Genomic DNA, 27,928 nt, shown 5'->3' with positions numbered 1-27,928 from the left:
TATCATGTCACATATATAATGCTAAGTCTGGTTTATACCATATTTCATTCTTAACATCAACAAATACCTTGTAAGCCAACTCCCACTCATTTTGTCTCCTTTAGTTTTTGCTATATTTTAGTGATTGTACTACTTGTATTGCTTCTGTTGATTTCAACACTATTGGTCCATGGTTTCGTAATGTCGGTGCAATTTCAAATATTTCAGAAAATTCGAAATCTCACGAATGTTGACTTACTAAGAAATTATAAAAACATGAAATTTTGTTCCAATCATCAAAATAATGGAACCAACAACGAAGCTTTCCTTCTCCCTCTCCTCAAAACCAAACCCTAACAACAACAATAAAAGGGTACCATCTTCTTCCACTTTCTCTCTCCAAGAAACGGACCCATCCTCCCACGAACAACAACAACAATTCGTGACAGAATTCGACCCATCCAAACCCCCAACACTCATTAATAATAACACACTCGTCATCCCCAGACTCGAAAACACATGGAACCCTTACAAGAAAATGAAAAACATAGACACCCCCCTTCAAGACATCCAAGACCCCAATCTCACTTTCGAACTAGAAACCACCCCTGCTTTAAACATGGACACCGACCCCTCCATGTCTTATGGTTTAAACATTCGAGACAAGAATATTAAAGAAGAAGAAGAAGAAGAAGAAGAACGAGGAGTTGTTAGTCGGGGTGGTTATAATCCAGTGGAGAATGTACTACTTAAGAAGTTTAAAGAGGATATGAAGAATTTACCGGACGATAGAGGGATGGACGAGTTTGAGGATGTACCCGTGGAGGGGTTTGGTGTAGCGATATTGAAAGGTTATGGATGGAAAGAAGGACAAGGGATTGGGAAGAATGCCAAAGAGGATGTGCAAGTGGTGCAGTATGTTAGGAGAGGGAATAAAGAAGGGTTGGGGTTTCAACCGGATAAGCTTACTTTCGATAAAAAAGGGCGTGAGCAGAAACACCTCGTTGCTCCCAAAGGGGAGAATGGGAAGACTAGACATGTTATTGGGATTGATGAGAAACTTGTTGTTAGGGAGTTGAAAGGGGTTCATGTTGGGAAAGTTGTTAGAGTTGTTAGTGGTAGGCATGTTGGGTTGAAAGGGAAGGTTTTGGACAAGGTTGATAGTAAGGTTGTTTTGAAGTTGTCGAGCAATGAGGAAGTTACTGTTGGAGTACAGGAAGTTGCGGAGTTGGGTACTGTTGATGATGAGTTGTGCGTGAAAGGGTTGCAAGAGGAGAAGATGCGTCGTGGGGGCTCTAGAGATGATAGAAGGAAAAATGAGAGATCGAGCTATAGGAGGAGTGAGATCAGGGATGACAAAAAGAGTGATAGAAGAAAGGATAGAGAAGAGAAGTCCGTTAATGGAGCAGGATATGGACCTAGTAGCAAGGAACAAGAGAGAAGTGTGGCAGTTTCGTGGTTAACTAGTCACATTCGTGTTAGAATTATTAGCAAGGATTATAGAAGAGGGAAGCTTTACTTGAAGAAGGGCGAGGTTTTAGATGTTGTGGGACCGAATACGTGTGATATATCTTTGGATGAGAGCAAGGAAATTATCCAGAGTGTCCACCAAGACCTTCTCGAGACGGCAGTCCCAAAGCGTGGGGGTCCAGTTCTCGTCTTGTATGGAAAGCATAAGGGTGTCTTTGGATACCTAGTGGAGAGGAATATGGAGAAAGAAACCGGTGTTGTGCAAGATGCAGATAGCCATGAATTGCTTAATGTGCACCTGGAACAGATTGCAGAGTATCTTGGAGATCCAGATTGTATTGGGTATTGATTTCTATAGAAAGAGTGGTGTACAACACCATATGCTTAAACCCTGGGAAAGTAAATACTCCTGATGTAGAGGTATCAACTTGTCTTTTGAAGATTTAAATTTCAAACAATGAATTTTTCTCTATGAATATTTGTGGAGTTCAATATGTTACATTATTATCATGTTAAACTTGAAAACTTGGATTTAAGCAACATGGCTTGATGTCTATTTGTGTGCTATTTATATGTTTGAATTATAACGCAACAACTTTGTTTTTTTACTCAGATTTATTTGTATGCAACATAATGGATAAATTTGTTATGCTGGAGGCAAGCAGTGCTTTTAACTGTTACAGTGTGAGCTGAGATGCTTTATGATCATAGCCTTGAGGTGTTGTTCTTGAAGCCTGACCCCACGAAAGCATCGTCCTCCATATGGATAAACAAATGACCATATAATTTTTTCCCAACAATGTCAGTTTCTTTTGTTCATCAGAATCAGTAGAAATGGATGTTACCTTTGTGCATCATATTGTGCGTACTATCCACATATTTAGCTTGAATATTTGTTTGTATGTTTTCTAGTTATTGTACATGCTTTATTTGTATCAAGTCAGAGTAACCCCCTATCTTTATTATCTTCTTAATGACTTGATGAGGACTATTAATGGGGACTATTACGTAGATATATATACCAAATGTATCTATTTAAGAAAAGGTTCATATATTTATGCGTCCCCTTTGTATGAACTAAAATTTGAAACAAATGCCAATCTTTCTAATTCTGAGTCTTATCCATAGTCTTAGTATAAGTTAGTCTCACACTCTGACGAGTAAGTCATCAGTCTCACATGTAAATTATATGTCATAAGATGGGTCGTTTGGTTTCTGAAAGCCTTTTTTCTAAGAGTCCAATGTGTTATGATTCCTCTCAACCCTACAGTTTCCCCTTCGAAAGAGCCCTAAGGCACTAACATATTTGGTATATAAGAGAATCCTTCATAAACAGTTGACAGTAATCCGGTAATCCCTACACGGCCATTTGTTAGCAGTGCACCAAACAGAGAGAAGTGCGTATCTTACAAACATTACTTGAATGTCTGTTATCAGGTAAGCCCTCAGCCTTTGATGGGGGCACACTGACGCTGTGACCCAAGTATTTTTTTTCCTGCCAAAGTTCACACCTACGGAACACAGTGTTGAGTCTGGCAATGTTGTGCATTTGAAGAGCCACTTTCAAAGTTATAGTTTGCTCCTTTAGGTGCATACATCTGGTGAAAAAGTTTCTAAGGTTCTAGGGTTGGTGGATTGTGATTGCGTCTGTGAAATGCCTGCTGAGGGTTCTACAAGATTGATATCTAGACTTCAGAGTTGGTTGTTCCTTTTTATTATATCTTTATGCGCATGAGCTTCGACTTGTTCTCAACAGACCATGAAAAAAATTCTGAACTCTACCAACTCATGTTTAAGCTAGCTTGTTGTTAATGTTTCTGGGAATTTTTATCCACCAGCAAATAATTCTAACCAATTGTCACTTTTTATGCTCCCATGAGTTTTCCCATAGGAATGAGCAGATCATTATAAACTTGTTGTGGGATGATACGGATGAGCACCATAGGTTTCACCTTCTTAATTGGGAATTAGTTTGCTTGTCAAAAAAGGACGGTGTTTGGGCCTTTGGAGGTTTGATTTAGAGAGGGATAGCTTGTGCAGACTAATAGTTGAGTCGAGGTTTGGTGAATCTCATCTTGGTTGGGAGAGTGGTCCGTATGGTTTTGGTATTTGGAAGGGCATCTAGAAGGTGTCCCAGGTTTATAAGTGGAGTATGAGGTATAAACTTGTAGTTGGTAATAATATTCTGTTTTGGGTAGACATTTGGCTGGGAGATAGACTTGAAAACGGGTGTTTGGTAATTTGTTCAACATGTTTGAGCATTAAGGGTGCAGAATTTGGTGATTAGCGAGTGCGTGGTTAGATCCAATGGGGCTTTTTCTTGGAACCTCGGTTTTCTTAGGGCCTACATTGATTGGGTCGTAAGAATGGTCGCTTGGTTCCAATTTTTTTCAAATTACGAGTGAAATGTGTTCTAATTCCCCATAATTCTAAAATTTTCCTTCAAAAGAGCCCAAAGGCACTAACATACTTGTTATACAAGTGAATAGTCCATGAACAGTTGATAGTAATCCTTCTATGAACATTTTACAGTAGCCAACCTAACAAAGAGAAGTCCGGGTCTTACTAACATTACGTCATTAGCTGAATGTCTGCAAACAGGAACTCCCTCAGCTTTTGATGGGGCACACTGAGAGGATGTGACCAATGAATTTTTTTTTCTGCCAAATTCACACCTATAGAACACATTGTCGAAGTCTGGCAGTGTTTTAAAGAACACATTTTTAGATACATCTAGTTGGTGAAAAACTAGGTTAAGTCTGGCTGTGTTTTGGGGCCACTAGGAATAATTAATTAATTTTTTAATAATTATAAATTTATTTTCTATTAGAACCAACACGGACATGTGGATCCATTTTTTTCTAGTTCCATATAACCTAGGTGAAAAAGGTCCTATGGCTCTAGGTTGGAAGAATGTCATGGTTTCACTGTATCAGACAGTGAAGTATTAAGGGTTCTACAAGATTGATAGTTTCGTTTTACTATATGTCTGTATAGCTTGAGCTTTTAATTGTACTCTGCAGACCATGAAAAAAAATTCAACTTGTGTTTAAGCTAAGCTTAGTTGTTAAAATTTGTGGGGATTTGATATCCACGAGCACGGAGCACCATAGAAATTGTTACCACAAAAAGGAAAGATAAAAAATCAATGTGTAAATTTGAGGCTGACAATATAGAGATCTTAAAGTTTTCTGCATATTTTGAACTCTATCGTAGTATGGTATGACATGGTCACTGCAATGTATCTATAATTGAGGCTTACAATGTAGAGATCTCCAAATTGTAGCTGCTTATGCTACTCTTTGACACCCTTGTGCTTTTCATTTGTGAAGCACCTGAAGCCATTGTCCCTGCGAAGTTGTTGTTGGATGATTGTTACTAATGTTTCAATGTTTTCCAGTTTGACCGGAAGCAAGGGAAGCTTTGGAGGGGATAGAACTAGATATGGCAAGTCAAGAATAGGCCACTAGCATTCTTGCGCTCTGTGATAAGAGGAAGTTCACTATGAAGTTAACCAGAAAGCTTAGTCAGGAAAATCTTCCGAAGTTCCAGCTCTTACTGAAATGAATGTCAAATTATCAAAATTTAATGTTGTGCAGAATCTAGCAAGGTCTCTATTTCTACTGACTTTTGCTGTGAGTAAAGATTGTACTATACTGTACTCGGGGTACCTGGCAATCATGCTCGGATCTGGACCTGTGATCAGACTCTCCCAGTTTTTAATTGCTTTGAGTTCTTGGAATTCGTATAATAGAGGTTTTTAAATTTTAAGGAGGGTCTGACTGTGGAGGGAGGTCCTTGCTCCTGGACTCTAGAGATCTCGTCCGAGTAATCATATAAGTTTTTGACAGAGGTACCGGTCTGATCATTTCCAACCATAAAGTTCTTTCTGATACACTGGGTTTGGAGCAACTTTAGGACGCTCATCTCCTGTTTGTGGTTCTGTGCAACTAACAATCTCGAATGGATATTGTTAACTATAGCTGTATAGGACTATAGGCTTCTATCTATTGACGGACATCTAGCCTGGTGCTGTGAAACATGCCTACTGATAGTAGGGAATTAAACAATAACCCCACACAAACATTGCTCCAAAACCACAAATTGTATTCAATTCTTATTTTATAGTTAATGCATTGAATTTCGCCTCGAAGTAATCCTCATCAATTCTGAAAAAAAAAAAAAAAAAAAAAAAATGGGTTGAGAAATTTTTTGTGTGTAATTAGGGGAGCTATCACCTAGTGGGGCACATGCAAGTAGGAACTAGTTCACCCTTCTTATTTTATAGTTAATGCATTGAATTTCGCCTCCAAGTAATCCTCATCAATTCTGAGTCTGGAAATCACCTCCAACACATGCAAGCGAAATCTTACGACTTCGGAAGTGAAATTTTAAAAGAAACAAATCCTAATAGCTCAGGGATTTTTTGCTAGTATTAGTATCACAGGAAACAAGAAACATCCGTCTCTTTTACGTGTTAAATTATATGCTAATCACAAAATGATAATCAGGAACCAGTAAGCAAAACACTTCTTTTGAAGATCTTGCTAATTTGCTGTTACAATATAGATTTAACATGTCAATGCAAGCTTCTCTCTGCTTCGTTGCTTATACTGCAACTTACCATACATGGACAGTCAAATTAAGCACCACGCAACGAGTAATTGATTTCCTAAACTAGTCAAACACAGCATGAAATACGTAGTTACCAAGCAGCATGGGAGGACTAACATGGTAGTTCAAATTTTGACACCTGAAAAATCAACAAATATGGACATAGTCAGCCTATTATGGTTGAGGCTGAGCCGTATCCTGATAGATGCACCTGCCTTACCTAGAGTGAGATTCTACAGGCTTTCCTAGTAGCCACAAAAGCAACAATCAATCTGCCTTCATCATTTCTCTTAAAAAATGAGACCCTTTGTTAAAATGTAGAAAAGCATTAGAAAACAACATCCACGCATCCATTTTCAGTAGGTCCAGAATCCAGATAGCAATGATCAAGGAAACAGTTCTTCCAACAAATATAAAGCAATTAAGTGCCAGAAACCCCCCCTCCCTATCATTACATCAGGAGAACAAATTATATCAAGAGAACAATTTTATATTTTTGAATGAGAAAACAGAAAACACCATAATCTTATCCTTTTACGATTAAGGTGATCTGTGATTCACTTTAAATTCTACCATAATCCAAAATGAAATGGATGTCTGACCTACAAACAAAACTCATCATGAAAAGATTTGAACTGGGGAAGTAAAAGTATATGAACTACAAGAACAGAGTTCTTGACTCAGCTAGTCGAAAAGAAAGTTCTCACTTCAACCACTAATCTTATGCATCAGCTCCTCATTTCTTGTTATTCTGTAGCGAGAAAACAGGTTCTCCAATAATGCTGTTAGACTTTGCTGCACTCTTTGAATCACCTTCCTTCGTCTCACTGGAACCATCCCTTCTCTTGGTGTCCAATAAACCAGAATGGGTGCTCTCGCCAGCGCCGTCACCAGAACCACCAATCATAGTTTTGTATATTGACATGGCCTGAGCCATCATGCTGGCAGGGTTCAAGGCGTGCTAGGGAGTAACATGGTTGTGCCCTGCAAAAAGAAAATGAATGAATATAAAACTTTTGCAACTTCCACCGATTGATATTATAACTGTTGACAGGGTTCATTACTCACCTTTTGGGCAATTTGACCAAAGGCGTGAATGTATTGCTCAGCTATTCTTAGACTTGCGGCCTGCAAAATGGTCAGTCAGAACCTTAAGAGAAAGCAAATATAGAAGCTGAGAAACTAAAAATCTTTTTGTTCTCTTTTTCTTCCTAATGATTCTTTATGAAATGCAGTTCTTTATAAGATAAATCAGAATTAAAAGCATTGCAATCAAGGTTGGGCAACTACAGACCTCAACTCCACCATTTGTTTTAATGGCTTCCGAAAGCAGATAAATTCCTTTGGCAGTTGCCTGTGCTCTAGCAAGTATGGCATCTGCCTCTCCTGATAGATTGAGAAGTAATAGTGTTGCAAAAGAACACATGTGTAAGTAATAAAAAGGCAGATGAAAAGGAATAGCAGAATTACGAATTAGACAAGGAACTACTTTCAGTTGTCAGCTTTACAGTATCATGCAGCTTTTGAAGTGATATAATGTTACTTTATCAATCAGAAAACAGAGATTTTATTTATCGTGTTCATGAACCATGAACAAACAAACGAAAACCAGTTCAACTGTCCCACAGGAAAAAAGTGGCCCAACAGAACCAAGTGCAAGATAAACATGTCCTGTCTAACACAGGACTAGTTGCATTAGCTATTTTTTCTGTAACATGATATATTAAAGATATGCAGTAGTATACACATATTATAAACATAAAAGAAACGCATGCCAAAAGTATTACAGAATCATAACCTCTCACCTTTAGCTCTATTAACCTGATCCATCATTGCAGCTTCTGACGCTAAGATTACACTGTTTTTCTTTCCATCGGCAATATTAATGTTTGCCTGCCTCTCTCCTGTTAGATCATACACAAACTATGTTAAACAGTTAAATGATGCAAGAAGACTGATATTTTTCTACAACAAGTATCAGTATTTGATTTTGAACTACTAAGTTTCACAAAAAAACACCTTCAGACTCGAGAACTTGAGCTCTTTTTCTACGCTCTGCTTCAGCTTGCATCTCCATAGCAGCTCTCACACCGCGTGGAGGACTAATATCCCCTACAAAGGAAGAAAACATAGTAAGCAGATTATAAACATTTCTGAAGGAAATAGTAAGAAAAATGAACACTTAATTAAATGACTATCATGATCTCTTACTTATTTCATATCGAAGACATTTCAGACCCCAATCTTGAGCAGCACTGTTTATTGATTCCTGAAACACATAAATGACAATCATAGAACAACATATTGCTGGTTGAAGATGGATGAAAAGAATGACTACAAGATATGCAGTATGAAAACATATATGTGGTCCTGAAGGCAACTTGGTGGATAATTGGAAGCCCTATAGCATGCTTGCGGCAAGTAAACTAACATAACCTTCTCAAGTATGTTTCTGAATCTGTAACTCTGTCAGTCTAAACTAGATGACCGATAAGTAGAAAGGGAGGAAGAATCTCATCCCAAGACTAGCCCAGATAACATGTTACTGAAAGCCAAAAATAAGCCACTAAGCCCAGGTACAACAAACAACATAGTCCAGGGATCAATTGGAGAATAAACGAAAAAAGTAATTAGAATTTCAATCTCAATCTCCCAACTAAAAGAAAACGTCATCAGTAAAAATGATACACAACAAAAAGAATAATTGACGACATATTCTCATATTCGGGAAACAGAATTAGAAACATAAAAGTTTTAATAAGGTACATTTTAGGATAAAAGAAACCAAAAGGGAAAAAAAAACGACAAAATTGCATCAGGAAGCCAGTAACAATCTACCAAATTTTGATCAGAAACAAGGTCCACAGCATATAAACATATAACTCCTATATGATGCAGTTTTTTCTCAAAGAAACTAACTTACTAGTAGATCAAAAGACTCGAGAGTCGAGACTCAACTTACCACAATTTTCTCATTCAGTGTATCTCTCTCCTCGAATGTTTTATCCAAAGTAATCTTTCCCAGTTCGCTACGCATTGTTGTCTGAGCGAGCTGAATAATAGCAAATATGGGATTCTCAACACCATAGGATGCCTTGTGTGGATCCACAACCTACAACAGAGACACCATTATTATTACCAAAGTTATAGAACAAAACGAGCCGAGGTAGTTATTATTATACCTTAACATAAAGCACTCCATCAATCAAGATGCTGACATTATCCTTAGTAATAGCAGATTGATCTGGAATAGGAATGGCCTCTTCCTTGAGTGAATGAACATAAGCAATTCGGTCGACAACAGGAATCAATATATGAATCCCAGAATCAAGAGTCCTTACATACTTTCCAAATCGTTCAATAACAAAAGCCTTCTTTTCAGGGACTATTCTAATACCCCAATTGGTTGGTGGTGTCAGCTCATATCTAATAAACACAAAACAACAATGTAAAGCCCTAAAAATATCTGGAAGCAAATAAGCTAATAAAATGAAAATAAAAATAATAGGATATACCTCATACTAAGCTCATCACCAGAACGACCACTAGCCCGGAAGTGACGGACAAGGGATGAGGGAGAAGATGGGTTAAAGTGAGGAGAAGAAAAAAGGGATGGTGTAGAAGAAGATTTAAGGAATGGGCTCGAATAGGGAACTAATGCTGCTGTTGTATAACATCTTCTTGTTATTGTTGCTGCATTTTTTGTTAGAGATCTTAAATTCATTTTCCAAGATTTTAATAATAAAAACAAGTGAGGGTTTTTGTGGGGTTTATACTTTATAAATTTATATATATATAGAAAGTAACGACCCCTTCTCCAAGGAAACAAGTTAGTTGAACAGTCTGGAAACACTGTTCTTTTTGTGGATCCGGATCCGACCCGACACGAAAGCCTTTTAATGTGGGCCTTGGGTTTTAAGGCCCGCCATTTAATAGTGGATAATAAACTAGTATACTGAAATCACTGTTCTAAAAATCTAGGCGGTCTCTATGCGCTAGGCGGTGCCCAACCGACTCGCCTAGGTCCTAGTCGTTTTAAAAATCGGTGGACCAACTAGACGGGTTTAGGCAGACTGATTAGGTAGCCTCTAGGCGATCCAGATTTTTTTTTTTTTTTTTTTTTTTTTGAATGATTAAATGTCGAAAAATAAAGGCCCGTGTAGATTTAAGATTTGAATGAGTTTAAAAGACTTAAGTCTAATGTAAATTATATGTCACTATAACAAAGAGTATGTTTTTATATGAAGTCAATATTTCTCAACTATTACTCATTTTTGTAATAAGTATTTTTATCTATGTTTATTTTTTGAGTTATGGTAAATGATTTTCTTCATTTATTGTAGTATATGTGTGTATTTACTATATATATTATGAAAAAAAACCGCCTAGCGCCTAACCCGTCTAGGTACTGCCTAGAAGGCCTAGGCGCTAGGTGTTGTCCCACCGTCCGACTACCGCCCATCGTTTTTTAGAACACTGACTGAAATGGGCGTGAACGGAGAATTGAAAGGGCGTGGAGAGTGGAAAGGGAGAGATTGAAAGGGCGTGGAGTTACTGACGAAGAGAAGAGATGGAAATAGACAGAAACCAACCAAATGACGTTTTGACCACATACCCATATCAGTCCAGAACGTTCGCTCCGCTCACTTGATTAATTTGTGTACGACGTTGGCACTTCATGGTTTTGTCAGAGACAGCTTCAGCAACACTGTGGATACTTTTTTGCCTAATAAACTCTATATATGATCTAATGATCATCTTCATTTACTGTCCATCCCAAAATTTCATCACTTACTCCAATCCTTGTATCCCATGAGACCGGGATGACGACAGTCCACTTTTATAAAACTTGATTGGAAAACCTTTTTTTTTTTGTGTATCGTTCTAATGATTTACTACTAAGATATACAACCCCTGTAACTCTGCTCACACCATGAAGAAAGGAAGGATGACTTTTCCTCTTTAATCATCACTTGGTCGCTCATTGATCTACCAATGGTACATACTAAAGATACTATATCCAATAGCACTGGGCTTTATCCCCAGTGAGCCAGTATTCGTGACTTCATGCACAGACTTCAGCTCATTCAGATGGATGGATAAGAGTACCATCTCTCACACTCATGTTGTTGACCACTTCCTTCGTCAGGAACATCCTGGGAGAGCTTTCCGGCCACCATGACATTAAAACGAAAAGATATTACGTACTCAATAGTACGAAAGAGCTGAGGCCACTTAATTATTTTTCTCTCAAAACGATTTCTGATAAGTTGATGCATTTAAACTCTTTACCCTACTGTTCTATCTGGTGATTAAGACATACAACATCCTTAAGCTGTCTACAGCACGAAGGTCATGGACACAGCAGTAATAATAATTACCCATAGCGCAAAGTCAACTCTAGGTAGATTGTATTCTATATGAAATATGATTGACCTAAGCCAGTCACATTTGCTCAAGAAATTCCCAGGAAGAGATGTTTAAAGGCATGTTATAAAGCAGTAAACTTGGGCTGTATGCCATTTACGGATTTACCAAATTCATCATTGTATGGATCAATACAACAAAGTTCCCAAATCAAAGACCAAAATACAGTTTGTCACAAACTTGACGATTACATCATATCCCCACAGATAATGCATTTTAAATCCGGCCAACTCATAAAACCTAAGGCTTATATGGCTCCCAAAACAGAGTACAACCAACAGGATAATCAGACTGGATTCCAAAAAATGACCGTGGAACAACTGAACAAATGAAACTACCCTGACAAAGATTAAAACCTTGTAGTTGTAGATCACCCCCTTCCGTATTTGTAATAACAATCCAGGCGAGTTTTTTAATAACCTTCTGGCTGATCATGACCATTTCTTCTTTAGTTATACCATTGATGCAGTCCACGGACACAACAACATCCCACGCCATTTCATCTTCCGATTCGATTCTATCTTCCAAAATCCATTTGACAGTTGGCTCTTCCCCTAACGGACACTTCTCCACACCAGTAAACACCTTGAAAATAACTTTCCGAACAGCATCTTTAAACGCAACCTCCTTGTTCAACATTTCAACCTCTTCTTCAACTGTGTTTTTGTTGCCGTGGGTTACCACACTAACTCCATAGTACACGGCATTGATTCGTTTCGCCCCATTCTTAAGACATTTGAGCTTAAAGCGCTCAAAGAACATTCCAACCTTCTCTATGTCTACCATGTCTGGATATAAAACTTTCCCCTCACTTGAACCTTCTCTAAGTTTGAGCTCTTTACTGAAAATTCTGGGAAATGAAGAAAGTGCCAGTGGGGAATATTATAAAAAACTTTCAAAACACAACTTCTTTGAAGCAATGAAATGGAAAATTAAAAACTCATTCAAGCTAAACACTAGAAATAAGAAGTTGAGTCTGTTTACCTTGGAAATCGCTTTCCAGATGGCTTGCTACTGCAAAATTGTCGAAATGAGGCTGGGATGAGTTGAGAAGGATGCGTTGCTGAACTTGCTCTTGCAATGTGATTCTTCAGAGGAGTTAGTGGTACTTTCCAGAATACCATTTTCTTTGTATGGCCCTTAAACCCTTTTGTGCTCTTTTGGGGTTTGAGACACAACTTGTGCTGAAGTTGATGAGAATACTAGCCAATTAGTCCGCCTGCGGCCGGACCTGCTACATTGATAGTTCACGATTAACTATTTTTACTTTTATCAAACTATTAACAACTACAATACAACATTACCTACCGTTATCTATCTACCATTAGTTGCATTACCTACCATTGGCAGAGTATTGACTGACCTTCCTCCTCGTAAGCCAATATAAATGAATCTTTAGCTTTTCAATAGATTAGCTGATAAATTGAATATCGGAGAGTGAGAGCGGTTAAGGTTTTAATGGAGACAACAAAGGGTTTACAAATACTATTGTTGGAGACAGAATCATACTCAACCCCAGTGCCAAGTGAGCTACCTGAATGATCATCTGTCTCATCTATATTCCGGAATCGGCCATTGCTGTGGGGAGGATGCAGTAGGTGCTGTTTCAAGGGTATGAAATGTTCGTGAAAGTGGATTGTATGCACTTGCTGTTATGCCACTCCCTGTTGTTCCATTTGGAGAAGGCTTGGAAGAAGCCTTGGGCTGTTCCTTTTGTCTTTTTGCAGATGACTTGTCCTTGGCCTTAGATTTGGATGCTGGAGACATTGTCTTGACCTCAATAACACTGCATAATTTATAAGTATTAAATGACTACTCGGTTTACTGTACACTAATTCGTTCTAGTTCATGAATAGGACACCCCCTCCGCCCTGGGGTGCCTACCTTCCCTTAATAGTACAGAAGATCCCATACTTAGTTGCACATAGCTTTTCGGCAACTCTTCTAGATGGGAAGCTCCTCTGAACCTCAATTCTAACCAACTGGAACCTTGTTCCTAACATAGTGGGCACACTATTTATGCTCTTGATATGAATAAGAGTTTACACATATTTGAGATAAAGAACCTATAAATATGAGGAATTCTATATCTGAATTAGCTGTATAACGTTTACTAATTTACAAATTCCCAATTTTACGTATATGGGTTATTTGTATGACTTTGTGCTCTTCTATATATTGTATATACTGACATGGCATTCTTACATGAATATCAGGTGGAAACAGTTGAGGGCATGAAAGATCTTCAAATCTTTCCTGGAATTCAGCCTGGAGATATGGTAAAATTGTCAGCCATGGGGTTCCTAACTTCAAGAAACCGTCTATTCGGGGTGATCATCACTTCATTGTTAGTGTCATGATCCCAAAAACATCAGGTTCAACTCTTTTCTCGAGCACTCTTTGTTTTATATGCTACTGTCCCCAAGAGTATGTTCCTTCAATACTCTTTGTTATTTGCTGCAATGATAGTGATACAGAGCGTGGACTTGTTGAGAAGTTGGCTTCACTCAAGGAATCAAGAACAGTCCATTCCAGCCACTCTACTGGTACTTTTCTCTTTCTGTCTACTGCAATAAGGTAAATAGGGGATTGAATGTTGTTGAATGGTGATCTAAGGACTCAAGGAACTTGTTACTTCTCCAGGAACTCCTGAAGGAAAATTTGACACACATAAGTGTACAAATTCACAAAATAGCGATTTAGGCCAAAAAGCTCAGCAGATGCCATCTTTATGGAGCTCCATTTGGAAACTTTTGGGGTATGTTCAACTGTTATATGCCTAATGCCTCTGCAGAACAGTACTGGGAAACATTTGAAGGAAGTGACTTCCTCATGATCCAATTAAGAGCGATCAAAATTAAAACAATGGAATTTGAGGGAATAAGAAAGGTAAATTCAGTGAATTTTTTACGAATCCCCAAAAACCACATTATATATGAAATGAAGGATAGCATTTGCAAAAGAGTTTTACCGAGTCATACTTATATACCTATGAACTGAGAAGTACAACACCCGAGGATCCTTCCAAAACATCTTTTGGGTCCCATTCCCGTGATGTACATCCCAATCGACAATCAATATCTTTTTAACACCTAACTCTGGCTGAAAAAAATAGATACATAACATTACAAAACTATATAGTATACTTAAAACGAATAAAATATGGCATACCCTTTGGTTTAAAAGATAACTGGCAGCAATAACAACATTGTTAGATAAACAAAACCCCATTGCTTCATCCGGCTCTGCATGGTGTCCAGGAGGTCTAACAATAGCAACCGCAGAACTCAATTCTCCTGTGGCAACTTTCTCGGAAGCCTGTCAAAATATACATTCAATCTTATTCTAAACGTGGCAAAATTATAGTACATTATTATTATAAAACATATAATAATAGAAACCTACCTCTTTCAACTTCCTGATCTTCCAGCCGCCTCTGCCTGCGTCTTAGACTTCCAATCTAAACTCAAGTCTCTGTCTCTTCCTCCTGATATTGCCTCCACGTGTTTCGGCAGCCCTGAGCGTTTCCAGACAGGTCCACATATTTGTGCTGGTATTGAGACTAAGCAGGATTGGATTGACAGGTTGGGACCAACCACGCAGATCGATACAGCGTGTCAAGCTGACCTCTCAGATTCCTGATCCTGTGATGCTTGTGTCAAAGTCGGCTTTAAGGTTCAGGCTAGATTGACTTCTATTGATGGCAATGCGTCTCATTCTACTGAATGCTTTTATTTCACAATTCTATATGGTGGTGGTGTGGTAAATGAATATGGAGCGGAGAGCGCAGGTACTGCTGGTTGTATATTTGGTCTGCCACTTTCCTCTATATCAAATTCAAAAGGTAAAGCACACAGAGATCTTATCTTCACTCTAATGTTTGTTGTTGGCCTGAAAAGGAAATAAGTAGCTAGCTCTTTGGGTGAAACCCCAAAAGCAGTGTTTTCAGTGGTCCTACGTAAGGTGCTGACAAACAAAATTGATAAAAGTGCTCAAGACTGTTAGTCTCGTTAACAATTTCCTGCATTAGGAATGCCATTTTTATCATATTAACGTGGTTACTGAAAACCAAAATATAAAGCCAAATCTTTTATACTCCTATAAAAGTCGCATCGTAACTAATACCAACAAAACACAAAATCCTACAAAAGCACCTTCAACATACTTAAATATCTTATCTGTTTCATTATAAATATGCCTCGGAAAAGAAGCCTGGCCTAACCACCAGTTGCTAGAACAAAAATACTTTACATTCACCTATCAGTTTGGCCAATTATATATCAACCTACTCGCATTCTTGTGAGCGTACAATAACATTTGGTGAGGAAGTACGGACATCAAGTCCATATAATACAATTATGCATATCATCAATAGAGATGACTACTAAAGACAGCCATGACTACTGATGTTTATGGGAAAGTGAAGCATAGTCGTATCCCATTTATATAGACAGTATGTAGGAAGTATCAGTTGTCATAGAAGAGTGAGAAGACATACCTGATGAACATCCTCCTTAACTTGGATGATCTTAAATGGATGCCAATCTGGGTCCTTTAAGTACTCCTCCCATTGTGAACACAGCACTAAAGCCTTCTCATCAGCTTCATCTGCAGAATACTTACGCTTGCAAGACTCCTGGAATGGCTTTGAGTCGAGTTCTCCCATTCTTTTCACTCCAATCAAGGCGCGACTGGAGTTATCTTTCAGGCCCTATGAATCAGAAGACCTGTGCATCAGTAATCTCCACGACAGTATCATGAATTGAAGACTTTGCCAAAAACATGAAGTTTCCACTACAGCAATAGCCTTTTTACACCCGTGTCCTAAGCAAAACGATAAACAAAATATCGTTTTCCAACTCTCATGCCAATTTGCATATAGCAAGTATACCCAAGAACCACATAAACTATGGAGCTGGTTTTGACAGCATTACATTATAAGGCGATGACCATCCATGGATGTTAATTATACATGAAGTGAAGAAGAGAATTTATATAGTATATATAGAGCTGATGACCTTTTAGTTGGTAGGAACTGATATTATAGACTGGATGGAATAATAAGCTGATCTGATCAGGAACAAACACCAAGCAGAAAGCTTATACAGGCACACTCTTAGGCTCCACTCACTCTTGTTGAACAATGAAATTCAGGAAAGCACACTCGTGGATCTCTCTGTATTACAAAATGAATTGAAGAAGCCAACTCTGTTTCTTGACGAAAGTGTGAAGAAAGTCACTATGATTTTCTTGATAGTGTGAAGAAAGTCACCATGCTAAGCTTGCACACACTATGATTTTCGTCCAGATTATTAAAAGACGGGAAGGGGCATATCATTAGCAGTCAACATATAATTATTTTGGATGAATAGTAGAAGTCAATAACTTATACGTCCCGTCCAGATTTATCTCTTAATTAAGTTTGTAGCCAAATCTCACTCTTTTCCTTTCATTTATTTTCGTCTTTACTTCAAACAATGGGGACTGTACCTATTTAAACATAGTTATTCAGGAAGATACCATCAAATAACCCAGTTTACCTTACGAAGAGTGTAAAAGGATTCTAAGTATCTGCAAAGTGAAGGCGCATCATTCAAATTCCGCAGAGGTTTGAGAAGGTTCTGTAGCACAACTATATCTGATAAAGCTACTGTCATCCCTCCACCAGTCAAAGGATGGCACATGTTGAATGCATCTCCCATTAATAGAGCACCGGGAGTCAGATGGGGAGCGGCTGGCATGCTTCTGTTTGGCATTGTTTTTATGTGTCCTTTATCAATTGCAGCTATGAAGGAATCATATAGCTCAGGAGGGACCTGAAATGCAAATGTTGCCAAGTAATGCCTTCAAAAAAAAAAATTTTAAAAGATGTAAAAAGTCACGTACACCAGCTAGTATATACCTGAGGAGCTACCACGGTCTTCAAATAATTGGCCATTTCACCGCTATCGCCAACTCAGATATGGTATTCATTCTATATATCCTTACATGAGAAGGTTCTGTAGCACAACTATATCTGATAAAGCTACTGTCATCCCTCCACCAGTCAAAGGATGGCACATGTTGAATGCATCTCCCATTAATAGAGCACCGGGAGTCAGATGGGGAGCGGCTGGCATGCTTCTGTTTGGCATTGTTTTTGTGTCCTTTATCAATTGCAGCTATGAAGGAATCATATAGCTCAGGAGGGACCTGAAATGCAAATGTTGCCAAGTAAGTAATGCCTTCAAAAAAAAAAAATTTAAAAGATGTAAAAAGTCACGTACACCAGCTAGTATATACCTGAGGAGCTACCACGGTCTTCAAATAATTGGCCATTTCACCGCTATCGCCAACTCAAATATGGTATTCATTCTATATATCCTTACAAAGTCACAATGAGATTTCAAAAGCAATTAGGTACTCAACAATGTGCACCTTCTGATTCTCATATTTAGTTCCGACATCCAAGCTCAAATGGAATTGTTTCATGTCATACCGAAGTAAACTGCATGCGAACCTACACGAAGAAACAAAGATATTCAGACGCAGTAAATACAATAATGAACATACATTTTAATTATCAGTACGGTCCATCCGCTTGGCCATGTTTTCTAGTGAAAAAAAAGGTTAGCATGTACTAACGAACTCTTTCTGAAGGTAAGTGTAGTGGTATAAGGAATTAAGGATAACCATAAAAAACGAACTGTGCAAGAAAACCACTCATACCCAATGTTGACTGCAGTCTCTTTCTTATCTCCTGTGAGTAACCAAATCTTCAATCCTGCTTGGGCAAGTTTGTCTATGCAGTTAGGAACCTGAATTTATACAATTCAATTCACATTACTATATTAGGCGATAGGTGAGACTGAATTGGAGATTCATTTAATAAACTCACTGACCCCATTTAAAGAATAAATAAAAGAGCTTAAAAGCTATAGAAATAGAAGTCGCAGCTATCATATCGCATGCGTTGAGACATTTATCTTCTAATCGCTTATTCGAGCACATCATTTTTACCCCCCACACCAAAAAAAAAAAAACAGAGTCCTTTTTAATATAGATAATGCTCTTCATACTCAGGATCATCAGTAGGCAACTCAAACCTACAAAGAGGGCAAGTATTCCTCGACCCCAACCAAGTATTCCTCGACCCCAACCAAGTATCAATACAATCTCCATGATACCCATGCCCACACAGCATTTTCTTCGCCTTCTCCCCAACTGGCACACCTTCTTTACATATAGAACACATCAACCCCTCTTCCTCAAATGCAATCACCACATTCTTTAACGCCGAAACCGCTGACTTGGACGCAGGTGGAACTCCTTTTCTAGCTCCATCAAGCTCAGCTAAATTCTGCAACAACTGTTCATATCCAGCTGCATCCACATAATCCTCAGGATTTCCAACATACCCATCCTCAAATCCTAAAATTCAGAAAAAGAAACGAAGTTAATATTAGAATTAATTAATTAGAACTTGACATTGCTTCAGACATATTCAGTGTATAAACTTACCAAGTTGTGGACCATTGGTAAGAACCCATTCAGAAGCTTGATAGTAATCAGCATACAATATTGCCACATTAGGGTACTCTAACCTTAACTGTTGCAAGGCATTTTGTAGATACTGATTGTGATACCTAGCAAAAGTGTTAAGACAGTTGAATCGTTGTTTTTAAAGAGCATAAATAGGTGAGCATCCAATTGGCCGAGAGTCCGAGACGACCGCAGGTAAGAGAGAAAAGGGCAATACCAGTTATAAGGCACAGGAACTTTTTTCACCTTCAATAATGCTTTCATGCTTTCATACTTTCGCAAAGTCATTAAGAACACTTCAGAGGAGGATATTCTGAGAAAGGCGTCATCTGTTCAGAGGAGGATATTCTGAGAAAGGCGTCATCTTGAGAGAGTTTGAATTAATGTTTCTAGTGTTTCTGGACTTGAAGATGAAGGTGGTGGAGATATCTCTTCCCTGTTCAACTACGTTGTGTGGTTATCTTCAAATGCAGAAATCTTTTCATCTTCTTCTTCTTCTTCTCTAATGGTTCTTCTTCTTCGTCGAAATTTATAGACTTTATTGATGAAGATCAAGGACAACTACTTGAAAGTTGCATTCTTCTTCATCACTTGATCTTTGTATTTGTGGTAGCTTCTCAGAAGAAATTATTGTCTGTTCTTCAGAGTTCAATTATTTTGGAAGAAGAATAAGAGAGAGAGTTTGAAAGTATAGAAATAGGTTTTTAACTATTTTGGGCTACGAACAATTGAAAAAAGGCGTAGAATTCATTTTTTTAGATAAAATCTGATGTGTCAGTGTGAGAGAAAAAAGGGGGGCTGACGTGGGTCACTGGGAGCATTCTCAACTACTGAGTATTAATGGTCTTTGATGAAATAGTATCAGATATATCGTCATAGCAAAGCAAAAACTTGAAAAAGTTGGTAAAAATCGGTAGATGCAATTTCGAATAAATACCGTAGCACCGGTTATTTTAGTCTTGTCCTAAACTCCTAATGACATGTAAAATCCAATCAACCCACCCCTTTAATCTCTATTAGTATAGTATACCATAATTAACATGGACCTTTAAATTAGACCAACCTTTTTTCTACCATGAAATGCCCTTAATCAAATATTAAAATCAATTATTCAATGCCTTTGAGAAGGACTACTTAGTCATTTCATAATTTACTACCATCTATACCCTCAAGATTATATAGTAATTTAAGGGCGTATGTGTAAATTCAGGTCGGAAATCAACTATACGCACCTATTCAATTGTTCGCCACTTACCCATAATTGATTGCCCAAATAATTACCATTTATGCCGAAATTAAATACGAGAAAACCAGCCGTCTCTTTTCTTCTTTTCATCTTCTTCTTATGCGCCAATTTCTCTCTCCCAAATCTCCCATCATTTGCTCTCTCTTAGAAAAACTAAAACTGAAAGAAAAAAAAAAACAAAAACAAACAAACATATATCCCTAATTGTCTCTCTACTGCCGATCCTTTCACTATCGTTGAAGTAGCAAAAACTGAAGCTTATTGAAATGGCAATATATTGTGTCAGATGCTTCAACTAAAGATTGGTTCAATCTCAGAATTGAAGTCCATCAAAGGTTCGTCGGTTTGTCCTGTCGATCATTCTTCATGTTTGTTGATTTATTCTTTCAATCTTCTGATTTTTTTTTTAATTATTATTTATGAGAATCCCTCTTGAGGTTATGCGGATTTTTTTTGGAGTTGGTAGGTATTAACTTGACGAATCTTTATTTGTTTTTGTTGTGGATACTGACAGACTGACTGAGCTATATTCTTTCAGCTAAAATACAAGCAAATTGTTGGATGCTTATCGAAGTCATATATGGTTTAGTCAATAACTTTAGGAACTTGAGAAAAAATGAAAGAGAAAATTATTAATGTAGTATCTTGACCTATTGTTCATTCTTGAGCTTTTCATTCAACCTTTTTTATTTTACAAAGTTGGTAACTTAATATACTTCTGATTCAGTCAGACAGATGCTGCATCAGATGAAGTATTAAGTATTAACTGAAGTCTCAAATTTACTCAGATAGATCTTCGAGGAGAACGTGCTCTGAGTGATGCTGAAGATGAGTATGGTCTCACCGAAGCAGATAATGGTACAGAATCAGGTACATTGTCTGAAGAGATTGTTGATGAGGATAATTCGGTGAGTGAACTGACACCAGGAGAGTGTCGAGAGAATGTAGATGAACGAGAAAATGATTCCTTCGATGACTGGAAGGCTGTAGATGACCAACAAGATTCCTTGGAAGACTGGAAGGCTGTGGATGATCAAGAGAATGATTCCTCTGAGGGCTTGAAGACTGATAATAACACACAAGGCGAGTTCTCCGACGATAATGTGTTGGATGCTGATTTACTTTGTCAAGATGTTAAACCGCTGGAAACCTCTGCTATTATGGGGATCGGATTGCAAGAGGTGCTAAACCTCATTGATGAGAAGCTGGATAAACAAAATGTAGTGGGAACAAGGAGCTTTGATAAGTTCAATCGTAAGTGGAGGCCGCCACGTAATGCTGATGTTGACACGGCAGTTGGGCAATAATAGGTACGCTGCCATGTATGCAGTATATACTTCAGAAATTCTTGTAACTATCCAGGATGAGTTTAATTGTAGTTTCCCAGGCATCTCTTTGATTTTACTGTTGCAGTTGGTCTTTTTAAAGATGATTTTCATAGCCTTATTTCACACCCAAAGGAACTGTATATCTTGAAAACTGAGCCTTATACAGTATAATGTAGTTGAATGCCTGTAGAGTTAAAGAATTCTTTATGGATAAGTTTTAATGTTGGCTGCAGAGTCTTAGGCGTGTGGCACAAATATCTGAGATATGGACATTCAAATAGGTTTAGTGAAAAGAGAATTGTAATTGACTCCCCAGTTCAGCTTGCAGGTTCAGGCGTAAATGTGTTTTTCCAATCAGTACTATTTTCTGATTGACTGATTTAGTAGAGCATCGACCTCATTATATACTCCTACTCGAGAACGGTTGTCATTATGTTCTCATGATTTTTCCTCTTTAATCATCACTTGGTCGCTCATTGATCTACCAATGGTACATACTAAAGATACTATATCCAATAGCACTGGGCTTTATCCCCAGTGAGCCAGTATTCGTGACTTCATGCACAGACTTCAGCTCATTCAGATGGATGGATAAGAGTACCATCTCTCACACTCATGTTGTTGACCACTTCCTTCGTCAGGAACATCCTGGGAGAGGTCCCTAGGTAGCTTTCCAGCCACCATGACATTAAAACGAAAAGATATTACGTACTCAATAGTACGAAAGAGCTGATCGAGGCCACTTAATTATTTTTCTCTCAAAACGATTTCTGATAAGTTGATGCATTTAAACTCTTTACCCTACTGTTCTATCTGGTGATTAAGACATACAACATCCTTAAGCTGTCTACAGCACGAAGTTCATGGACACAGCAGTAATAATAATTATCCATAGTGCAAAGTCAACTCTAGGTAGATTGTATTCTATATGAAATACGATTGACCTAAGCCAGTCACATTTGCTCAAGAAATTTCCAGGAAGAGATGTTTAAAGGCATGTTATAAAGCAGTAAACTTGGGCTGTATGCCATTTACGGATTTACCAAATTCATCATTGTATGGATCAATACAACAAAGTTCCCAAATCAAAGACCAAAATACAGTTTGTCACAAACTTGACGATTACATCATATCCCCACAGATAATGCATTTTAAATCCGGCCAACTCATAAAATCTAAGGCTTATATGGCTCCCAAAACAGAGTACAACCAACAGGATAATCAGACTGGATTCCAAAAAACGACCGAGGAACAACTGAACAAATGAAACTACCCTGACAAAGATTAAAACCTTGTAGTTGTAGATCACCCCCTTCCGTATTTGTAATAACAATCCAGGCGAGTTTTTTAATAACCTTCTGGCTGATCATGACCATTTCTTCTTTAGTTATACCATTGATGCAGTCCACGGACACAACAACATCCCACGCCATTTCATCTTCCGATTCGATTCTATCTTCCAAAATCCATTTGACAGTTGGCTCTTCCCCTAACGGACACTTCTCCACACCAGTAAACACCTTGAAAATAACTTTCCGAACAGCATCTTTAAACGCAACCTCCTTGTTCAACATTTCAACCTCTTCTTCAACTGTGTTTTGTTGCCGTGGGTTACCACACTAACTCCATAGTACCACGGCATTGATTCGTTTCGCCCCATTCTTAAGACATTTGAGCTTAAAGCGCTCAAAGAACATTCCAACCTTCTCTATGTCTACCATGTCTGGATATAAAACTTTCCCCTCACTTGAACCTTCTCTAAGTTTGAGCTCTTTACTGAAAATTCTGGGAAATGAAGAAAGTGCCAGTGGGGAATATTATAAAAAACTTTCAAAACACAACTTCTTTGAAGCAATGAAATGGAAAATTAAAAACTCATTCAAGCTAAACACTAGAAATAAGAAGTTGAGTCTGTTTACCTTGGAAATCGCTTTCCAGATGGCTTGCCACTGCAAAATTGTCGAAATGAGGCTGGGATGAGTTGAGAAGGATGCGTTGCTGAACTTGCTCTTGCAATGTGATTCTTCAGAGGAGTTAGTGCTACTTTCCAGAATACCATTTTCTTTGTATGGCCCTTAAACCCTTTTGTGCTCTTTTGGGGTTTGAGACACAACTTGTGCTGAAGTTGATGAGAATATGAAATAGTATCAGATATATCGTCATAGCAAAGCAAAAAGTTGAAAAAGTTGGTAAAAATCGGTAGATGCAATTTCGAATAAATACCGTACCACCAGTTATTTTAGTCTTGTCCTAAACTCCAAATGACATGTAAAATCCAATCAACCCACCCCTTTAATTTTCATAATATGAACCAATCGAATAGGCTAACTACATCCGTAGGAAATACAGCTAACTAAGGACTGTACGTAGGATATAAAACCATCATGATCCTCAAACTTTTGGAATTACATGTTCAAGCCAAGGGATGAACCTTGGTGCTTCAGAATGCTATGTCATATGTGTGAGAAAATTTTAGCTCACAAGTTTAGGATGAACCATGAAGTTGTAGGACTTATACCTTTATTCTCCCAGGGTTACTTACACTCCCAAGTCTCCAATAATTGGATCTAGTTCACTGAAATAGAGTTTCGGGAGCAAGTGACTATTACTTAATTGATCCTTCTCACAACTGTTTACCTTATATTGTATGGCATTTAACATGCATGTCCATATATTATTTATTTATTTTTCCTGATAACTTCATAAAAATCACATATCTGAAATGCAATGAATACTGAAGTGAGAACAACTCTAATCGTCTAGAAAGTCAAACAAGAAATAAATACAGACTACAATGTGGGAAACCCAGAATGAAAAGATCAAGAGTTCAAGACAACTATTGGAGCAGAAAAATCACTTATAAAGAAAAAAAGAGAGAAGGCCATGAATATAAACATGATCTGTCTTAAGGAACAGAGAATTGACAAGAGGAATTCTGGAAATGACCATGTTTGACTTTGACCCAAATCGAGTAAGGTTGACAAAATCAGTTTAGTCAAATTTCATAAGTCATACTATCAATACAAATTTCAAAATTTTGCGAAAGAGGGAAATCAAAGCAACCCGAAAATTTGGCGAAATTTGGATACCAAAAATCGCGCTCTATCGTTATTTTGGATCCTTTTGGAAACCTCAAAATCGCCGCTTATATGAGGAAACTGAATGTCCCTTTCTCTCCTCTCTCCCTCACTGGCCAGTACACACTCTTTTCTCATTGTCGTTGTGCAATATTCTAAAGTAGGGTAACTAGAATACTTCACTCATCTCTCAATTAATTGTTAACAAATTGTTTTTCATCTCTCTTAATTTATGGGTTTTCATTTCTCTTGCTTAGATTTTGCTTGCATTGATTCTGCTTCTATTTTTCTTGCTTCAAAGTATGTTTTATATTTTATTAGTTATTGATGTGAATTTAACATATCGATACTGTCCCGGTTTTGCTTGGTTTGAAGGTACTTTATTTTTATCTTATTTGTTGAAATTAGTATCTTCATACTATTATAATTTTGGTTGGTTCAAGGGTGTTTACTTCATAATGATTTTATTTTAGCTTTGAAATTATGGGGGTGTTTCAATTTCCACATAAACTCTAGAAATAAAAAAGCAAAAAAAAAAAAACTCATGTTTCTTTAGTAAATTGGGCGTATTTTTTTGTCTAAACATAATGTTATACATATTGTGATGTTGGTGAATAGTGAAGTCAAAGTGGTGCTTTCGAGCGTCATCGGGAACCCTAAATAAGTTACTTTGGAGCATTGGTACTGGAACATACCTATTCACTCACAAGAACGAGGCCTCAAGATATTAGACCAAATACTTATTCACTTGCAACCCATGGTAAAGAAAATGTATATTAAAATGTGCCGGATATTTAAGTTAGTTAAAATTCACCATATGACCAAATCATGTCATATACATTTTACATATATCGTACAAATGTTTAAATTCCTTGAAAGGATCTTACTACTTGGAATAAGCATGTTTTATGTATACTTCTCCTCCAGGGTTCGCGGTGGCTGTCCTTTCACAGTCGCCTTCGTCCCCATGACGATACATGCCTGGAATTGCCGGGAGATTGGTACCACCAAGGCAGTTCAAAAACTAAAGGACCTAATCGGAAAGTTTGATGTAGATATAGTATGTCACTCGAAAACAAAAGCATGTAAGGAAAGTATTGGCATTCTTAGTAAGCAACTCAAGTTCAGTGGACACTTTGCAGTACCATCTATAGGACTCAGTGGCAATTTGGCAGTCCTCTGGAAGGAAAGGGTGGGCCTGGAGATTCTTGGGGCATCACGAAACCAAGTGACAGGTAAATTTTCAAGTATTTTCATACAGAACCCTGGTTTTTCTCGTTTATTTATGGTGAACCTGTAGCCCATAATAGAAATGAAGTTTGCAATGAGTTGAGGGATTTTGCCCCTCTACTTCCTGGCCCCTGGTGCCTGTTTGGGGATTTTAATGCGATTTCCAGCTTAGATGAAAAGATTAGAGGTAGAAGCAGGATTACAAAAAGCATGTATGAGTTTAATAGTTTGATTAATGATCTAGGTCTTGTGGATTTCGGCTTTAGAGGCCCAAAATACACCTGGAGTAATAACATAAGACCTAGTGATCATATTTTGGAACGACTTGACAGAGCTTTGGCTACTCCTAATTGGCTTGCAAAGTGGAACGGCTAGACAGAACTGTAACTTCCCACTTTGGAGCATTGGTACTATAACATACCTATTCACTCACAAGAACGAGGCCTCAAGATATTAGAACCAAATACTTATTCACTTGCAACCCACCGTAAAGAAAATGTATATTAAAATGTGCAGGGTATTTAAGTTAGTTAAAATTCACCATCTGATCAAATCATGTCATATACATTCTACATATATGGTACAAAGGTTTAAATTCCTTGAAAGGATCTTCCTACTTGTAATAAGCATGTTTTCTGTATACTTCTCCTCCAGGGTTCGCGGTGGTGTCCTTTCCGCGATGTAGCCGTCCCATGACGATACATGCCTAGAATTGCCGGGGGATTGGTACCACCACGGCAGTTCAAAAACTAAAGGACCTAGTTCGCCTATTTTGGAACCAAATATTTACCTTTAATGATTGTCTTATACATTGGAATCAAGAAAATGTACAATATTCTACTAATTCTGAAACCAAGGCAAATGCAAAGTGCGAGCTTAGCTTAGCTTTGCTCATTCTACTAATATTAAGTAGGTTAATTACTTTTCACCTTGAAATCGTTTTTAAATTGAATCAATCTAAATGATATATTTTTTTTCTACATTGATTTATATTGAGCTTTGTGTGCTATTTTAAATTGTCAATTTGGCACCATAAGCGTCATCGAATTATTTATCTGTATCTCCAGGGGTTAATATAAATTACTTGGGGTTTTTAATAGTTTTAGCACGGTCCAGTTATCTTTTGATGAAATGGTACGTTGTCGCTTGCCATCAAAATCAAAATATTATGTTGTGTACGTGCGTTAAAGAGTGTAATGAAGTTGGATATTCTCATTGTATATTCTCATTGTATATTTGCGTTAAACAGTTGCATAATATTTACATAAATATATACAGTAGCAGATGAAGTTGGATAAACTAAAGTTTTATGTATATCTGGCCTTTTAGTGTTGCATGTTTTGTTTTTATTGTACTGCACAAAATCATTTTTATAATATTCTTCTTGATGTGCCGAACGCATGATTGTTTCCTCAAAAGTGATGAGCTCTTATAGTTAATTTCCTTTAGTCAATGAAGTTTTCATTTGCTACTGTGCTTCGATAAGCATTATATAATTGTATTAGAGAAACCTAATAGGTCTTAATCCTTTTTATTCTCATTTTATATGACTCTAAAGGCAACCAAGTTTTGCATATATGTACCACATTCACATCCACTATTCTCTGAATTGCTAGCAGGAACCATACACCGAAAGAATAGAACCAGTACACCATAATACAATGTCGCCTCAAACCCAAAAGATGGGAGACTTACCTACCTAGACTTCTTTAGGTAGAATCCACTATTTTGCTTCTTACCTATGCGCTATGACACTTAATTATTATGTTGTCTAATTAATGTATCGCTCTAAGAGAATAACATACGTACAATTTTTTATATAACTACACATTTGGACAAGATAAATGGTATTAGAGCATGGCGAAATGTACTTTAATTCTGATTGATTAGCTTGCATGATGACTTTATTCATATACATTCCATGCAAATAATATAATGTGTGTCTTGGAAATTTTAGTATGTAAACTTGATTCTGGACTATATTCTTCAATTGTGTGTGTGCAAAATTGGGAAAGAGTTCAATTGGAAGTTGACGT

The 27,928-nt window shown here is 37.5% G+C and overlaps 3 protein-coding genes, 1 long non-coding RNA gene and 1 pseudogene across 21 annotated transcripts; 3 read left to right on the top strand and 2 right to left on the bottom strand.

Moving 5' to 3' along the window:
* Positions 1 to 268: 268 nt before the first annotated feature.
* LOC147495906 (protein MOS2 pseudogene) lies at positions 269 to 5,578 on the top strand (annotated as a pseudogene). Its single transcript, XR_015197851.1, has 2 exons — positions 269 to 1,869; positions 4,850 to 5,578. The product of XR_015197851.1 is annotated as a protein MOS2 pseudogene (transcript).
* Positions 5,579 to 6,532: 954 nt separating this feature from the next.
* Positions 6,533 to 9,853, bottom strand: LOC147495905 (uncharacterized). Its single transcript, XM_086564695.1, is given in 10 exon segments — positions 6,533 to 7,023; positions 7,026 to 7,047; positions 7,132 to 7,191; positions 7,358 to 7,449; positions 7,869 to 7,967; positions 8,083 to 8,175; positions 8,275 to 8,332; positions 9,026 to 9,175; positions 9,246 to 9,489; positions 9,579 to 9,853. Coding segments are annotated over 10 exon segments (1,251 nt in total). The 5' UTR covers positions 9,788 to 9,853; the 3' UTR covers positions 6,533 to 6,799.
* A 1,704-nt stretch (positions 9,854 to 11,557) lies between these two features.
* On the bottom strand, positions 11,558 to 19,864 carry LOC147495903 (squalene epoxidase 1-like). Of its 15 annotated transcripts, none has more exons than XM_086564689.1 (11): positions 19,229 to 19,864; positions 18,991 to 19,115; positions 18,549 to 18,900; positions 18,199 to 18,287; positions 17,773 to 17,989; positions 17,393 to 17,682; positions 17,031 to 17,306; positions 15,989 to 16,201; positions 14,896 to 15,511; positions 14,662 to 14,808; positions 14,456 to 14,592 (listed from the first exon to the last, which is right to left on the bottom strand). In XM_086564689.1, the coding sequence occupies exons 1-4, from the start codon at positions 19,297 to 19,299 to the stop codon at positions 18,272 to 18,274; spliced, it is 564 nt and encodes a 187-aa protein (XP_086420815.1). In that variant the 5' UTR covers positions 19,300 to 19,864; the 3' UTR covers positions 14,456 to 14,592; positions 14,662 to 14,808; positions 14,896 to 15,511; positions 15,989 to 16,201; positions 17,031 to 17,306; positions 17,393 to 17,682; positions 17,773 to 17,989; positions 18,199 to 18,271. The 15 variants fall into 15 exon arrangements, with proteins under 15 accessions (XP_086420804.1, XP_086420805.1, XP_086420806.1 ...); XM_086564691.1 differs by having other exon boundaries at positions 18,576 to 18,900; positions 19,229 to 19,863; XM_086564693.1 differs by having other exon boundaries at positions 18,580 to 18,900; positions 19,229 to 19,863.
* On the top strand, positions 13,903 to 14,452 carry LOC147495904 (uncharacterized). Its single transcript, XR_015197850.1, has 2 exons — positions 13,903 to 14,036; positions 14,134 to 14,452. It is a non-coding gene; the product is annotated as an uncharacterized LOC147495904 (long non-coding RNA).
* A 294-nt stretch (positions 19,865 to 20,158) lies between the features above and the next one.
* Positions 20,159 to 21,813, top strand: LOC147495902 (uncharacterized). Of its 3 annotated transcripts, none has more exons than XR_015199334.1 (2): positions 20,159 to 20,592; positions 21,046 to 21,813. XR_015199334.1 is itself a non-coding variant. In XM_086566984.1 (2 exons), exons 1-2 carry the CDS (start codon positions 20,544 to 20,546, stop codon positions 21,562 to 21,564), a joined length of 564 nt encoding a protein of 187 aa, XP_086423110.1. In that variant the 5' UTR covers positions 20,209 to 20,543; the 3' UTR covers positions 21,565 to 21,813. The 3 variants fall into 3 exon arrangements, 1 of the variants encoding a protein (XP_086423110.1); XR_015199333.1 differs by having other exon boundaries at positions 20,985 to 21,813; XM_086566984.1 differs by having other exon boundaries at positions 20,209 to 20,592; positions 21,050 to 21,813.
* Positions 21,814 to 27,928: the final 6,115 nt, after the last annotated feature.

Source organism: Coptis chinensis, chromosome 6 (genome assembly GCF_015680905.1).
Source record: "Coptis chinensis isolate HL-2020 chromosome 6, ASM1568090v1, whole genome shotgun sequence".
Taxonomy (NCBI): Eukaryota; Viridiplantae; Streptophyta; class Magnoliopsida; order Ranunculales; family Ranunculaceae; genus Coptis; species Coptis chinensis.
This window is presented reverse-complemented; position numbering and strand designations above follow the sequence as displayed.